Below are 17,818 nucleotides of genomic sequence, written 5' to 3' on the forward strand. Positions count from 1 at the left end.
GAGTGTTGAATTTTACCTCTATATTTTCCAAAATGTATGTCTGAACCTGACCAGGACTATTTTGTTCATTATTATTATTTTTAGTTGGTGTGATTTTTAATGCCTTAAAATTTTTTTTAGAGGTAAAGTGCCTTATGCAGGGTCGTTTCGAAGCGCGATTAGTGCCATACTAAAGAGTTCGACTAACATAAGTCTCCTGCCGTTGTTAGTGTTTTAGCATGATGCTAATCATACGTCGAGGCGGAAATGATTAATTCGTATCTTCAATCTGGTGGGAACAAATCTTTATTTCTTAGCAACACTGGACGAAATTTAAGCAGTCGACAGTGAGAGTGCGAACTTCGAAACCTATTTATTGACTTTACAGTAATCAAAAATTCGTGTATTTACTAGAAGAAAAGTTTGTTTGCAATGTCGTCAGACAAAGAAAAGTTTCTAATGAAAAATAATCTTGTGTGCTTGGTACACGCATTACTAGGAAAAGTGACAACTATAGATATTAGAAATGATTCATGTGTTACAGGCAGAATCGATCAAGTAGATGGGTTAGTATAAATCTAAATAATTTCTTGTTTCTTTGCTATTTCATGTTAAAAAAATTCACACCATAAATTAGAAGATTAAGAAAGAATGTGGATACTACTGGGTAGATTTACAATTTGTCATCAAATAATAATAATAAAAATATTAAAAAAAAAAAAATGAACTTCACTTTTGTTGCTTTTCCTGTGCATTTGAAGTTCAGGACATCACTCGAAATAATAACTAATTTCGGCAAGTCTTTACTTTAGGCAAGGTAGTGACAATAAGCGTTTCATCGGAACCGGTTCCCGCAGTTACAGTTAAAGTTCCGAAGAACGAAAGACAGAAAACAACGTGCCTTGCGGGTCTCTAACCCGCCTTCACTCACTAACGCTCGCTTAGCAATACTATGTGAATTACATATTAAACTTCCGTTCAGAAAGAAGCTAATTTAGCTACTAACATATATAGGGGGAACCTGTGTTCTAAAACCTTGCCTTTAGCGTTTAATTCGAAGAACCTTCCCCGAAATGTTTAACAATTCTTCAATGCACATTCAGTTTAAGAGGACTTGCATGTAATACTGCTTCCGGAAATGTTAAGTAAAACTGCAGTGTAAAGAACGCTAACCAACCAAGGCATTTATTCCGAAGTTGGGCGTCCGCTTTCGCCACGTTTTTTCGCTCTTATCTCCTTTCCACATTTTCTGCAATTTGTTATTAGATTCATTAATCCGTGCTCTTTACAAACTTTTAAAAGATTTTGCTAGTTATCAACGTATTGCTTCACAAATGTTAAAACTGTTAGGTCATTGCCCTTGTACATTCGCCATGTTGATAACATAAATGCTCGTTACTTTCCCACAATGCAACTATTTGGTTACCTTGCGCCAAGTAGTTCCCTCCGCTCGGCGTATAGTCCCATGTCTATAACCGCTTTTATATAACAAACAAATAGATTTTTCGAGATCCTTATATATTATCAAGCACACAAACAATCAACTTTATCCATATCTTTCCTGTAAATTTTAAAAATTTTGCAGGAAACGGACGCCCAACTTTGGAACTTAACCTCCAACCAATGCTAGGTGACCAATAAAAGGCTAATATTTATTGTCCTCCAATCTTGCACATATAAGATCTTCAGTGTTACTTAGTTGACAAAATGTAGCTCAGCGAGCGAAGGCCGTTAGAATCCCCGTGAGGCTTTTTTTTTTTTATATATATATATATATATATATATATAAAGAAAACCTTTATCACACTCTAGACCAAAACAAGGTAATCGGTTCTGTAGCCATAAAACGAGTTGGGGGAGATACTAAATGCCATCCCCAATAAAGAAGACGAATGCTATCAAACAGAGTCGGCAGGAACTCAACAGGGGAATGGGGCGACCGTAGCGGGAGGGTAGGTCCTTAGGGAGCAGACATGTTGGCAAGGGTTCATATGTGCGTAAACGAGGATGTCGCTAAAAACATTAGGTTAGATACCTTCTGTATCGACAACTTTGTGTTCTTGAAAAGAGTGCCTTTCACTGTCGACTTTTGCCAATGACATTTTACACTATCAACGCGATGTTTAAATTTTCAAACGTTACTTCCCACATTTCTTTATTTTCAATGCCTTCTTACATTTGCCACACTTTCTGCTCAACTTCAGTAAACCGTGGCGCTCCGCATAACTTTTTTTTTTTTTTTTATCACTAACATATAAAAGTCATGGTGCAGTTTATTTATACGGATCCACAGATTGTACAAGGCCCTAAAAAATTTAAGGAAGTCTTTAATTTGCCCATTTTATGTCGAAAACAGAACCCAACGAACCCTTGCGGGGCTTCTAACCCGTTTCCACTTCTACTGCTACCCCTACTTGAATTACTACTTATACTATGGATACGTGTAGTAAAACTGCACGAAAGTCACAATAGACGTGTCACGTCCATCATATGCAACTACCATCTTTGAGTTTTCTTATTACACCATAGTGTCTGAATTCAGCATGCCTCCACTAAAAATTGTACGAACACGCAGCTTCTAACACTTTAAAATACTACATTACGCTTCTCTGCTTAGCACGAATTTCATGGAAAATAACCAGTTCACCTTTGTTTCTATTGTAATGTTAACGTATTTTCGACATTTCTCAACATACTCTCCGGTACTTGTCCCAGGCGACATGATAATGCCCAACTTAGCATAGATGAAGTTCAAAGGGGTCAGTAGAAATATTTGATGAAGAATTAAAAATCTTTAACTATTTGTGGGGCCGCGGTGGCTCAGTGGTAGAGCGTTCACCTCTGGTGCTTGGGGTCCCAGGTTCGATCCCAGCCCCCGCCAAGTGAACTTTGTGGTAGACAAATACCGTGTGCGTGGGTTTTCTCGAGGTTCTCCCGTTCCCTCCCACTTTCTTCATTCCACCATTTCATTCATTACTCATCATCACCGTCTCCTTTAGCCTAACCGGCGTAACCGTGGGACGTAAAACTCAAAGATATTTCTTTAACTATTTGTGTATAACTGCAGTTTCCATACATGTGCCATAAAAGCTACAGCGCGAATAAGAAAAATCACGTACAGGAATTCAGGAAATGGTTGTACGTATCTGTTTACTTTGTCTGTTTTGGTAAAACCATTAGCCATATCGTCTCCTTTCATCAGTGGGGAGCTTTAGTAATTCCGGAAAATTCTCAAGGCTAAAGGTAACCATCTCAATTGTCATTTATTGGCACCTGACTGCTTGTCGAAAGATAGCGGAAGTTTTGAGGTATGAATGCCCTTAAGATTTTTCTCAAAACATCTTTCGCTCAAAGGGAAACACTTGTAGCTCATTGACAAGAGGTAGTTTCTACAAAATTAGAATGTGTATAATGTGCAAAAAAGAATAAAAGACATACGTCTAGAATGAACCAGCATGAATAAATTTGTTACTAATAACTGATTTGCTACTTTTCGAAAGGTGTCTACAGAAAATATATGTCACTGTCGAAAAAAATCATATAAACTGCATATAAATTACTGACTTTATAATTTTGCTTTTCTTGTATTCAATCTGAATAACTTAGTGCGCTACAATACCAATTTCAATAAACTGCGTACATATGTTTCGATTTTATGGCTGTTTCGATTCTGTTTTCCATCCGAATCATTCAGTGTACCAGACTAGTTTTCAGGAAGAAAAATGTACATATATTAAATGTACTGTAGTATTTTTTCTAGTACTGTGTATTGTTATGATTACTCTATATACATTATTTAAAAGTAACTGTCGTGGTATTGCTTATTAAAATTTTACAATCAAATGAAATGAAATGAAATCTTTAAGTTTTACGTCCCACGGTTATGCCGGTGAGGCTAAAGGAGACGGTGATAATGAGAGATGAATGAAAATGGTGGAATGAAGAAAGTGGGAGGAAACGGGAGAACCCCGAGAAAACCCACGAGCACGGTGTTTGTCCACCACAAAGTTCACTTGGCGGGAGCTGGGATTGAACCCGGGACCCCAAGCACCAGAGGTGAACGCTCTACCACTGAGCCACCGCGCCCCCCATTTTACAATCAAGTAATACTAGAAATCCTATTCTAAAAATACACCAATCACACTTATATTCTGTAAGTTGGCCACTTTTCAATGGAACCGATGGTGGCCAACGTAGACAGGTTTCACTGTATCAGGTTGTCTACAAAGTATTGAACCTTTGGAGGTAAAGATTGAGAAGATATTTATTGTTATTTGATACATTCTGACAGTTTTTTTTTTTTTTTTTTTAAATAACTGGTTTAAAAAAAATGCTTTAAATCATGTGAACTTAATGGTGACGTTTCCACAAATCAAACTATCCGCATTACGTTTATCTACTTTTCACCTTTTAATCAAGGGGTCCCGTGTTCAATTCTCGGTCGAACCACAACCCATCTTTCAAGTGTAAACCAAGTAGCGATTCGAGGTGTCCCTTTAAGCGAAAGTCTTCTCCGTAATAATCTTGGTATTTCATAAGTATGTTAAGCCTAAACATACGAAATGAAACCAAATTATATATTTCTACTTAAATGAATGCCTGTTATTTTATAAAGAAGCCAAGCTTGCTTCTTATTGATAGAAATTGGCAAAATTTATCAACTGCCTACGTAGCTTCCAACATCAACTTGGATTTGACTTAGTTTTAATTTTATTGAATGATATCTACATACCAAATTTGTAATTTAATATCTCAGTTTTAGCATAGTGATTATGATATATTGACCTTAAAATTTTACATACAAATACATTTAAAGTAATAACAGGATTTTCCCAATGGCTAAGGCGGGAGTTTCCCGATTTATATATAATTCTACTTGTGTGACTGTTTATCTTTTTGTCCTTTTGAAATGACTCTTGACAATTATAATAACTAGTACGCCTATGTAAAGATCAGTACTAGGTATTTTTATCAAGAGTCCTTCGTGAGTGAGTCGGCAATCGCATTTGTGACCAATTAATCCCGGTTTCGTGTCCAGATGGACAATTTCTCTTGAATGTATGTCGAGAAGCGGTTTGGATTCCGCTTTAAGCTTATGTGACCCCTTCCAGCATACCCTTGTTGTTGCATAACAACATCAAGGCGAAACAAACTAATTTCTCTCCATAGAGTAAATTATTTAAACCAAAAAAATCGGGTTTAAACCAAAAAATCCTGGTTTTTTGGTTTTTTTCAATAAAAACCATGGTTTTTGCCAACCCTGCATTCTGAAACTACATACTCACCATTTAGTTCGATGGCCTTGTGCTGTATTTCCTATAATACCGTTATCTTGTCACTTTGATGACTCAAATGATTTTGTCACTTTCTTTCAACGTTGCAAGGATGTATCTCATTTTCGGTTGCAAAAATGCATCTGGCAGGTAAGGGAAGCATAGGCGGTGTATGTTCATGTAAGTATGTTTTTTCCCTCCCTTACTTATCGTTGCTCTTTAAAATTTCCTCTTTCAGAAGCTTTAACAAAAATTACAATTCCCTCCTTGATTGTAATGTTTATAAGTGAGTACAAATCATAACCATTTTAAGTTCCATATGCATCTCACGTCCTTGAACCCCCCGGAAACAAATGTACATCAAGAAGAACTGGGAATACGTCATGCCTAACCTGTTCATAGAACTTCAGTTGTTTCTGGTGAAAATATTATGACACGTGCTTTTTGCATGTTTCTTTTGAAAATAACTTAATACCATTCAATGAGTTCTTCAGAGGCCGATCCCGATGTATTAAAACCTCCCACCCAAGTTATCTCAATTTCTGAACTGTCGTTAAAGATGTGTGTGATCTTGCGTTGTCAGTGTGATATACGACACCCTTTCTGTTGACCCGTTCCAACTATTTTCTCTTGAATTGCTAAATTCATTCACACTAGTTATCGATAGTACAGGTTCCAATCCACTTTCTGCCCGATGGTAGTAGCTTGTGATGAACGATGCCCTTTCAATCCCACGAAATGCAGCATAACATTTCTTGGCGTTAGTGTGGGATTTCCCAAAGACTGTGAAGCTTCTCTTGACTTCGACCACGATCTTTTTCGCACATTGCTGTCATAGATTATACACTTTCGTCACTCGTGATCGACGGTTTCAGAAGGATTTGTGCCAGAATATAATCCACAATTTTGTGATTAATCTACCACCGCGAGGATCATCTTGGACATCGGAATTTCCAGTATGAAAGCGCTGAATGATTTTTTCGCTGTTGCTTTAGATAACGCATCTTGCTCACGAATATCACAAATATCTTCACGGGCCTGCGCAGCATTTGTGTCTTCATCGAAATAAAATTGTAAACTGTAGCACAGCTTCGTGGAAAGTTCACTCACCTTCACAGCACAATACACTACATCGGATTACAAGAATTCCAACAGTTTATGTACAGCTTCAACTCTCAAATGGGGTTATGCCTGGCCTGCTGCCACTCTTGTACCTTGAGTTTCAGGATACTAATGCCATGTTGTGCGCAAAAGGGTCAATACATTTTAGAGTGTTTGATATGTTAAATGAGTAACCCGAAATGAATGTAATAGTGCAATAATAACATGAGAAGATGAGGGACTAATTGCAAGTGGCGTTTTACTGAATAAATGATATGAGAGAAAAAAATACAGAGTTTATATATAGAATATGAGATTATACATAAATTAATTACATATTTACTTGTTTCGTCACGATACTCTTAGTACCTTTCAAAATTGTTCCATATGGGAGGAAGTGCATTCGTGGATGCAGATTCACTTTTAGAAGGCTTAATTGTTACGAATATAAGTATAGAAATACATTTTTTTTTTTCACGACTATGTAAAAGAATTTCTGAATCTGAGTGTGGATTATACTTTATTGTTTCCATAGGTATATGAACATTACACTAGGTGATGCTCTGTTTGAAGATCAAAGAGGTCAACAGTACGAGTTTGAGACGTTTTTTGTCTTGTCAAGAAATATTCGTTATGTTCATATCCCAGGAGATGTAAGTACATAAACTATGTTTAAAGATCTTTAGTTAATAAAATTAAGTTTAGCTAATAAAATACCATACATCTTATTTTATGGTTAAGAATGACCTATTTGTAAATCTTCTTAGTTAAACAAATAGGCTTGCGTGTATGTCAGTGTTTAGCGCGTGTTCCTTTGGTATACATGTATCCGATTTAATTTCTCGGTGAAATCATATAAATTTTTTGTGTTTATCTAGTATCAAGAGGCAGTTGGAAATGAAATGAAATGAAATCTTTAAATTTTACGTCCCACAGTTAGGCCGGCTAGGCTAAAGGAGACGGTGATGATGAGAAATGAATGAGATGGTGGAATGAAGAAAGTGGGAGGAGACGGGAGAACACAGAGAAAACTCACGCACACAGTGTTTGTCCACCACAAAGATCACTTAGCGCGAGATGGAATGGAACCAAGGACCTCATTGCACCAGAGGTGAACGCTCTACCACTGAGCCACCGCGGCAGTAATCAAGAGGAGAGCTACGTGGATTGAAATTCCTGACCATAGTATCCGGTTTTATGAATAATGACGTATTATTAAATCATTTCGATATATTCTGATGTCTTCTTCAGCAGTGTATTACCTAGTTCCACACCAGACTCATTAATGGATATTCTGTATGTTAGACCAGGGGTGGTCAACACGTCGATCGCGGTCTACTAGTCTATTAGCAAATCGTGAGATGTAGTTCGTTGAGGTGTGAGTCATAATGTCTAGATGGATCAATCTAGTAAACAGATAAGTAGACCATCAGTGATTTCTGAAATTACAAATAGCACTGAATCCGGAAGAGGTTAGCCAGCCTTGTGTAACACTGACTTGGAATAGTTAATAAAACGTAGATAATCAGAACAAATGTACACAGAAAAATTATTGCGATGATGTAAGTTTTATTAACTACTCCAGGATACTCTCACATATCAAAGATCCTTTAATGAGTGCGGTGTGCAACTGTGTTATGCATTAATAAAGAAGCCATCAGAGTATGTAGAAATGATTTAATATTCATTATTCATTGAACTGAGTACTAACATGAGGCATTTAATTCATCTATTCATTATCCATTCTATATAGCATCCATAAATGAATAGCGAACCCTGCTTTAAAAAGCCATAGACGATGATTGAAGCCTCTGTGCTCTTCCAGACTATTATCTAAAACTAATACTGTATCTGGCTTAGGAATGGGCAAAATCGGTTTTTATAAAAACAACAAACCGGTGTTTATAAAAACATTTCGGTATTCTCCAGAACCGGTTCGGTTTTTCACTGAAACCGGTTTCGGTTTTCTCCAAAAACCGGTTCGCTTTTCACCGAAACCGAAACTTTGAAAAAAACGAACCGGATTTGGAGAAAACCGAAACCGGTTTTGGTGATAAACGGTTTTTTTAAAAATTTCCAAAAACTGGTTTCGGTTTTCCTAAAGACTGAAGACCGAAAAACCGGTTTTTGTGCCCACCACTAATCTGGCTCCCATAGCCCTCTAGCGGCTGCAACGCAGTTTAGTTATTGAGGTTTCACTTCCAGTCGAATCTGCAAACTTTTTAATAGGTATTTTTAACCATACGTACCTAGAATTATATCAGTGATTTCCAACTGAATCCTCTGTGACGTCACAATTTGCTGCTTATTTTCTCAGTGAAAGGGGAAGGTGCTGTTAGATAAACTGACACTGATAGGCAAACAATAAAATCGATAGTGTGGTTAGTAGTTTTGAGAGCATACTACTCATGGCTTCAAAACTGCACGTACACTGTACACTGACAATACTTTCTTCCCTGCATTATTCTTTCCCTCTTTTTTTTTTTTTTTTTTCTTTTTAACTTAGATTCTAAAACTTCCCTCATATGTCATACAACGGGCGGGTGCGAATGACTGAGTTAAATCATTCAGATTGGCCGCAACGTTTTTATTTTTCAGAGGGAATTATTTGTCACGTGAGCTATTGATACACAACGATTAATAATATATTCGTCATAGTTTACGTCAATAGGCAACAGGTTTACCTTAATAGTCTCAGATATTGAATTTAACAGATGTTTCAATTCAGGATCAAGTAAGAAACCCGTATTTTTATTGTGTTGTTCAGAGAAGTTCCTGGAACTGTTCAACATTGGCGAGTTTACGGGGGACTTCCGGGCTTAATTCCCCCCCGAAATTTTATTTACTATATTAAAGTAAATGAAATATCTTGCAGAATTTTCACATTTCCAGGAATAAAGTTAGCAAGGTCCCCTCGAAACAAAATCGTAAAGTGTGAGTCAAATTGAGTGTTACGAGCCAATATCCCGCGAACAATACATCAAGTAAGAAAAATGTTAAGAGTCAATGTACAATACAGAGGGGCCTAAAAAAATGGGTCAAACACAAGGTTCCCCCTGCCCCATATTTTAGGGGAAGGGTTGTACGTGGAATTTTCAAATGACAGCATAGCTCGAATGATACCTTGTTTGATAGATCGTGGAAAACCAAACAGCTTAGTACAATATTTGTTTTGATTTTGGGCAAGCCTGTTTTAAAATGGTTCCACGTTCAGATACAAAGCGCTGTGTCGAAATTGAGTGTTGCAAGCCAATATTCCGCGAACTATGCGGAAGATGTGAAGAGTCAATGTACAATACAGAGAAGCCTAAAAAATGGGTCAAACACAAGCTTCCCCCACACATACTGTAGGTGCGTAACACGTAAAAATTAAGGGAAAAATCGACCAATAAGGACAAGGTTAACGACAATAATATGACTATGAATAATACTAATACAGGGACGTAGATCATTACGCACCCTATAAGAAAGCGGTAGGAAGGTAGCTATTAGGCCATATTTGAAGATAATATATCAACATGCGCCCAGTTAGAGTAAGGAAAACTTGTCAGCGTAATTGACATTTTTTTTTTGACATTTTGAGTTTTACGTCCCACGGTTATGCCGGTTTGGCTAAAGGAGACGGTGATAATGAGTAATGAATGAAATGGTGGAATGAAGAAAGTGGGAGGAAACGGGAGAACCCCGAGAAAACCCACGCACACGGTGTTTGTCCACCACAAAGTTCACTTGGCGGGAGCAGGGTTTGAACCCGAGACCCCTAGCACCAGAGGTGAACGCTCTACCACTGAGCCACCGCGGCCCCATCAGCGTAATTGACCTTGGGAATGGAACCAATGACATTCGCAACATAGCTAGTACTCTGTCTGCTTAATCCTGGCTGGTTTACTCAAGTGTCAATAAAGCCGCTCGCACAGGGGGCGGGGGATATGATTTTCACTGTTCCACTGGGAGCATTTGAATGTATCTATGTGTTGTGTATTTATGCAACATGCCTAGTATGTAATTTGTTTTCGTTGAGTGGTGGTGGCCAACGTAAAGTCATCTTTGCGGTTCCATTAGCTGGCTGTTAGTGAGTGTTGGTGACTTAAAGGGAAGTGGCAGTGCGGATGTTGTAAGTAGAGGTTGTAGGAGTGTGTTGACATTTCATGTGAACGAATCGAATGCAGTAGCAGGGACGAGATATCAGCTTGGGTGACGAGTATTGCGTACAAGAAAATGAACGCACCATAGCATCGACATTACTAGACTAGGGCCATCGTAGCCTGAGCTCTGACAGATCTAACTTCGTGTAAGTTGACGACAGTGTTGCGAACCGTCATAGCAAGAAGAATCAAAGCGACCACATGACAGAACGATAAAGGAATCGAATTACTTTATCACTGATTGAATCAGATTATAAGTTGAAATATTTACAAACTAGATATTTAAAAAAATAATCGTACTTCACTTTACTCCTCAACATTCTAGCACAACGTAGTTCCACTAGGCCTAAAGTTATTGCCACAACTCTGTCCTTTTGACAAATTTGCTACGTAAATAGAAGTGGGGTTACATGGAACAACAACCGGTCCACCTCCCTATCGCCGCAGGGAGTAGGTTTTCGTGGAATTGAAAGCGCTCTGTACGGCTCTTCTAAAGTTCAAGGGCAATGAACAATTATTTGGAATGTCAGGCTGAAATGAGTATAATTTCTAATGATCTTTGTAGGAAATTTGTTGACATAAGGAAAAAATGTACCTACATACTCTATATATTACAGAGATTGTTATAATGAGCTTTTCATAAGGACTGATTTAGAAATTGAGTGGTTGGAAAGTAACGAACGTGATCCAGCTAGGTTTGTCTTTTCGTACAAGACATTTTTTCACCAATATGTGAAGGGGAGGATAGGTTTAGACCCACAAAAATACATTTGGAAACACTAGGTTGTTTCCATGGTAACCGAACAGTGTTGTCGCATTTATACCTACTCATTACTGTGAAAGTTTTTGTGTTGTCAGGTTGTTTTGATTTTTTGTGCTATCATCTCAGTGCATTGGTGTGAATATTGTGTTGTTATTTTCATTCTTCAGTGGAACATAGTTTGTATTCGTATTATTCACATAGACCTAAAATATAAATTTAGTGTGTGTATGTGTGTGTGTTTGTGTTTATGAACACAATGCCTGAAGTGCGGAAAGGGGGTGCCCTTGACAAGTCAGGCACGGGAATTTGTTTGAGTTTTACGTCCCACGGTTATGCCAGTTAGGCTAAAGGAGAACGGGAATTTGTGTTTAATCTTAGGGAATATTTGGAGAAAGAACGTAACGACGGTCCTTTATTGCCATTGAATAAAGTGATTGAAAGAGTAGATTCAGCTTTATACATTAGCCCTACAACTGTGGAAAGAATCACAAAAGAGAAGTGCCTGAAAGACCTCGCTGAACCGACGGAAATTTTATCCACCCTAGGAAAAAAGCGTAAGATTTCTACAGTAAATGGAATTAAATTATCTACAATTGAAAGCCATTCTCTAACGTAAGTAGTTTTCATTAAAAAATAAAATAAAATAACATTATGGGTCTTAGCAGAGTCGTTCTGACGCGTGTTTAGTGTCATACTAAAGAGTTGAACTGATATTGAGTTTAATGTCTCTTTCAACAGCGAGGCTATATGAGACGTGGGCCTACTGATTAACGTGGAATCCGAACCACATGAGATTCCGCCGGGAATAGAACCGGGGTCTCCCATGCCAAAGGCGTACGCTAACCGCTTAGCTACGAAGAAACCCGATCTCATACTAAAGAGTTCGACTAACATATGTTTCCATGCAGTAGTCAGGCATTTAGTATGACGCTAATCATATGTCAAAACGACTCTGCATAAGGCCCTATGTGTTTAGAAGTAACGGTTGTTTTCTTTACGATTTTGTAAACTATCTTAACGCAATACTAATTTGTTTGTTTCTTTTGTCTAATACTTTCGTCAGGCATAATGTTAATATTTTTGTTGTAATACATATATGACTCATTTCCACAAAATGTGCCCCTTGTTATATTTATATTGTTACAGAAGATAAATGTGGCAACCGCGCTTGATCGCACGTGAGAGTTGTCAGAGCTCTTCTTAGCGCGGCCTTACTCTAGTTTGAGCAGCGTATGAATAGGACAATGGTAGTGTTTGATCACTGTGTAGATATGTTGCTGCTGTTGGGCGAATGTCGAGGAAACTATCGCAACGCGGCACGGATGTAGGCAATGCGCTATCCCCAACGCCAACAAACACCTCATATGGCATTTTTGCGAGTGGAAAGACGTTTGCGGCAACATGGTAATCTCGTCTGGAGACGGGGTTCGGGTCGTTACCGCTCTGCAACAAATGAAAATTGTGTAACAGAAATATTGGCAGCAGTACATGTAGATCCTCATGTCAGTACGAGACACCTGGCTCAGACCAGTAGATTTAGCTAAATATCTGTACTGCGTATTTTACATGAGTAGGGCTACAGGTTTTTGTCCGTATCATATCATCTTACATCAGGAATGCTGTCAATGATTTCCATGACAGAGTGCAATTATCTCTATCGTTAGAAGGTATGGAAAACAGACAGCGCAGTTTCATATCCACCATCTTGTTTAGTGATGAAGCTACATTTACAAACACAGGACATATAAACGGCATAATATGCATATTGGGCTAGGGAAATCCACTATGGCAGAGGCAAGATACTCATAAGCATCTCTCTTAATGTGTGATATGACGTCCTTGGTAACCATGTCATTGGGCCACATTTTTTTTAAATGAACATCTTACTGCTAATACGTATGGCGCATTCATCAGTGATGTAATATTGCCCGAGTTGTTAAACAATTCCTCTCGCCGAACGTATGCGTATGTAGACAACATGATGGTGCTCCAGCATACAATGCACGCAAGGTCAGAGCCTTATTGGACCAACGTATGGGTAATATATGGATTGGGCATGGAAGTTCTATTCACTGGCCTCCACGAGCTACTGACCTAACTCCACTTGATTTTTTCCTCTGAGTTATGTTAAGGACTGAGTAATGTCCAACGTACCGACAACCATTGATGATATGAAGGCGCGTATTCAACGTGTGTGTGCATCCATCACCTCAGAGATGCTACATGCTGTACGTACATCCCTATGCTGCCGTTTACGAAGGTGTGTGGAACAGAATAGAGGGCATATTGAGCATCATTTGTGACACGGTAAGTGTTGGAATTATTTGCTTTACAGTTCTTGAAAGTGCAACTTCTAACATCGCACATATCCCATAGAATTACTCAATCTTATTCTACTACTTTACATGATATTAGCTTGTGGTAGTGCTATTGAAAAAAATCTTGCCCGGTTTTCCACGGTTTATCAAACGAAGTATCACTCGACCTATGTTGCCATTTGAAGATTAACCTCCTCCCTCCCAAATGAGGAGCGGGGACATTGTGTTTGACCATTTTTTACACTCGTCTTTATTGTACATTGACTCGTAACATGTTTGTTATTAGATTCATAGTTCGAGGGATAATGGCTTGTAACACTCAATTTGACTCACTATATATATATATATATATATATTCAAAAGTTCAAATTGAAAAAAATAAAATAAATGATTTTTATTAATGTTGATCACTATCATCAAGTGCAGTATTGCATTCCCTGAAAAGGAGTACTTCCACTTTTTTATGATGGAGGAGGATATTTGGTCTGGATTCTGAGCTCTATAACTGGTTCATGTGTTCAAAAATACTGTACAATGCGAAATTTGTCCTTTGCTTAAATCTATCTTAAATCTATTTTCGCAAGCAAAACACAGATCTGCGATTAGTTTCTTCGTATCAAGTATAGTTTTCCCGAAAAACACTATGTCTGTACACTACGTATAGTACGTATGTAAGAAACAATTGTGAATTCGTTTAAAGGTTTTCCTCCAGCGCTTGATATGATTGATATCACTATCAATTTAACATTGTTATGAAAAGAAACTTTATGCTGGATAATGTAGTGATAAATTTGTTACATAATAATCACCGAGGTGGCATGAGCGACGAACAGACGCCACCATCTCTTTTGTGCTTTGAAATTGCGATTTTTTTTTGTAAAGTTTTAACGTTTGTTTTGGGTTGTGTCAGTGAGATGTGTATGAAATGGAGACTGTATTCAGTGTATCAGAATATCCCGCCAGATTAAGAATAACCGCGACTCATTTATATATATATATATATATATATATATATATATATATATATACAGGGATAAGGTTGATATATATATGGTGAACTTACGTTGAATAGTCAAAAAACAACCTTATCCCTGTTGTCAAAAAAGCATATAAACTGTATTTTGGATGGCGAGTTGGAGATCAAAATAAACGATGGGCACCACATATCTTACAATTCTTGTTCCAGGAACTTGCGAAACTTGATGTAAGGAAAGGAAAGGGCTAAAATTTGCCGTACCAGAGGGACGCCAGAGCCCACGTAAGAGCCTGTTACTTTTGTTTTACAGATGTAAAAGACTCTTCTTCCAAATCAAAACATCACATCCAATATCCTAATAGGGAATCAGCAAGACACCCAGTGAACCATAGTGAAGAGCTACCTATGCCGAAATCTCCCGAAAATTATGCATTTGATGTTGGAGGAGGAAGTCCAAGCGACGAGAACATCAACTTCCAGTCACCATCCCTCTCATATACATCACATCTCAACACACACGAAGAGTTAAATGATCTTGTACGGGACTTAAATCTATCGAAAACATAAGCGTAAATCTTGGGCTTTCGACTTCAAGAATGGAATCTACTGGAGAAAAATGTCAAAATCAGCACGTTTCGAATGCGACAGAGTAATTTTTCATCTTATTTTTCAGAGACTGGAGGAATTACACGGTTTATCTCAGATTAAATGTTAATGGTTTATCTCAGGAGTTTGACCATGAACACAATCCAACAGAATGACAATTGTTCATTGATTCGTGTGAGATAAGTCTGAAGACAGACCTGCTCCATATTGGCAATGCTTACCAATCCGTTCCAGTTGCGTATACTGTTCACACAAAACAAACATAATAGGTAATGCCTAACATATTGCAATACATTCAATTGGCGAAGAAAGTTATTGAAATCCTTAGAGGCATGTAACAAGGGTATACCAAATTTTGTTGCTTCCTGTGTGGATGTTCGAAGAATCAAGAACATACCACGTCAACAACTCGTGAACGCTAAAAATGTTTTTCTTCCCCAATTACATATCAAACTAGGTTTGATGAAAATCATCTCAAGGCATTACATCGAGATGGGCCAGCTTTCAAACACCTGAAGACAAAATTATCAAGCCTAAGTGAAACAAAGATAAACGAATACATGTTCATTAACCCACAAATGAGGACCATCTGCCATGCAGTATAGTGATTTTAAGTGTATACTGTCGGACTAGGAAAGGATATGAGTATGATTAATTTTGAATTACCAGGGAGGGCACAGGTTACTGCATAAACAATAAAAAAGATGTCAGTAAATGTAAGCTACTACTAGTATTATTATTATAAGTCGTAATTATGGCTTTTACAAAGTAACCAAAAGGTTCTTGCCGTTCTAGAGCAGTGATAAACAAAGAGCAATACAGTGTACGGTACGTACCTTTAGGTTTCGAAGTAATTTCCATCAGCATTCAATACCTTTTGTCAACGTTCCTAGAGCTGCACAATATCCTGGTGTTAAAATTTGGACTGGTATTAAAATATCGTTGTAGATCCAAAGGAGATGGTGAATGCGTTCCACAGGTCTACGTCATTTGCGAAGGATTTTCCACGAAGGTGGTTGTCAAGAGAATAAAACAGGTGGTACTCTGTTGGCGCAACTTCCGGTGAATATGGTGCCTGGCACAGTCTCTCTCAGCCAAGTAGCTGAAGGGTCTCCCGGGTCCTATTTGCTACATGTGGCTTGGCATTGTTGTGCAGGAACAGCATACCCTTGAGATTCACAAATACCAGCTCATTCTGCCACAATGCACGATGCACCTCTTGGAACTGCTGGGAGTAGAGATCAGCAGTAAAGGTCTGACCAGGTGAAAGTAGTTCGTAATGCACCACTTGCCGACAATTCCACCATACAGAGAACATAACATTTCGTGAGTGCAGAGGCAGTGTTGTAATTGGAAGGGGGAAATTCCCAAGCACCTCTGAAACACTTCCCCGGAAACTCGTTCTCTTTGTGATTTCTGGAGGGGAGGAACATGGTAATGACATCAAACCTTCTGACTGATATTAGAAATAGACTAAGTGCTCAAACATTGTCTAGCTCTTTCATCAATGTTAATGGTCCACCGTTAGACAAGCTCAAAGTAGACGAGTTAGTTATTTCTTGGCTGAAGGATAGGCATCATTCCGCTACGGATGATTTACCACGAAAAAGTTCCGGAGGACAACAGAAAAGAATCCCGATTTCAGATTTGTTTTAAGGGGGATACGGACAAAATCTCGCGGCCGAAACATCGCCGCCCAAAAACTCGCGGGACAAAATCTCGCCGGGCCAAAACCTCTAGGGGCAAAATCTCGCCGGACCAAAACCACGCCGCCCAAAATCTCGCGTTGCCAAAACCTCGCCGCCATAACCTCGTGGGCCAATATATATATATATCTCCCACTCCCCCTCCCTTTTGTTGTGCCGACAAAGTGAAATTATAAAAGACATCCTACGCTCGAACCTCATCTATGTTGAAAATTTGATTGAGATCGGTAGGATGGCTCAAGATGTATAATGTAAAAAAAACAAACAGTCATTTAATTTTTATATACATAGATTTCCAAAGCATGCATTAGAATTTTTCTTGTCATTATTTTAATGTAATTATGTGTTATTACTAAATATATACATATAGTAATATATAGAACATTCTACATCGAAGAAATCGTCGTGAAGAGGTTTTATCCTGACGACATTTCTTCCCAGGCCACACAACGTCTCGCTTAATTTAGACCAGGCGAGATTCTGTATCGCGAGATCATTACAACGAGGTTTTGGTCAGGCGAGATTTTGGGTATGGCGATATTTTAGGGCGCGAGGTTTGGAAGACGAGGTTTTGGGCAGGCGAGATTTTGTCCAGCGAGGTTTTGGCCAGGCGAGATTTTGGGCCGCGAGGTTTTGTACCCAAACCGTTTTAAGGTCATAAATTACGAGTTACGGAAAATGTATACTTGTTAGTAATTGCTTAGTTGTGTATTCAGTTTTGTACTTAATTTTTAACAAATATCTGTTCTATATTTTGTGTATAACACTGCTTTTTAAACTAGAAGGTAATTCTTTGAATAAATATTCATAATAATTGCAGTTATGCATATTTGTAACGTTCATTTTACGTCGTGTTTCAGTGATTACGCATATTACAGTTATGAGCTTGAGCATACTTTATTGAGACGCTCTCACAGAGGGTACCCAAACACATTTATACGCTGTGTACAT

General features: G+C 38.2%; 1 protein-coding gene across 1 annotated transcript in view; it reads left to right on the top strand.

Annotated features, from left to right (window-relative positions):
- Positions 1–286: 286 nt before the first annotated feature.
- Positions 287–17,818, top strand: part of LOC145663000 (U7 snRNA-associated Sm-like protein LSm10) — a 109,127-nt gene continuing 91,595 nt past the window's right edge. Inside the window, exons 1-2 of the mRNA XM_081729129.1 lie at positions 287–545; positions 6,889–7,006. Of these exons, the coding sequence (XP_081585255.1) occupies positions 412–545; positions 6,889–7,006 (252 nt within the window). The 5' untranslated portion in view covers positions 287–411. The remainder of the gene's footprint in view (positions 546–6,888; positions 7,007–17,818) is intronic.

This window comes from Thermobia domestica, chromosome 1 (assembly GCF_964235325.1).
Source record: "Thermobia domestica chromosome 1, izTheDome1.hap1.1, whole genome shotgun sequence".
Classification (NCBI taxonomy): domain Eukaryota; kingdom Metazoa; phylum Arthropoda; class Insecta; order Zygentoma; family Lepismatidae; genus Thermobia; species Thermobia domestica.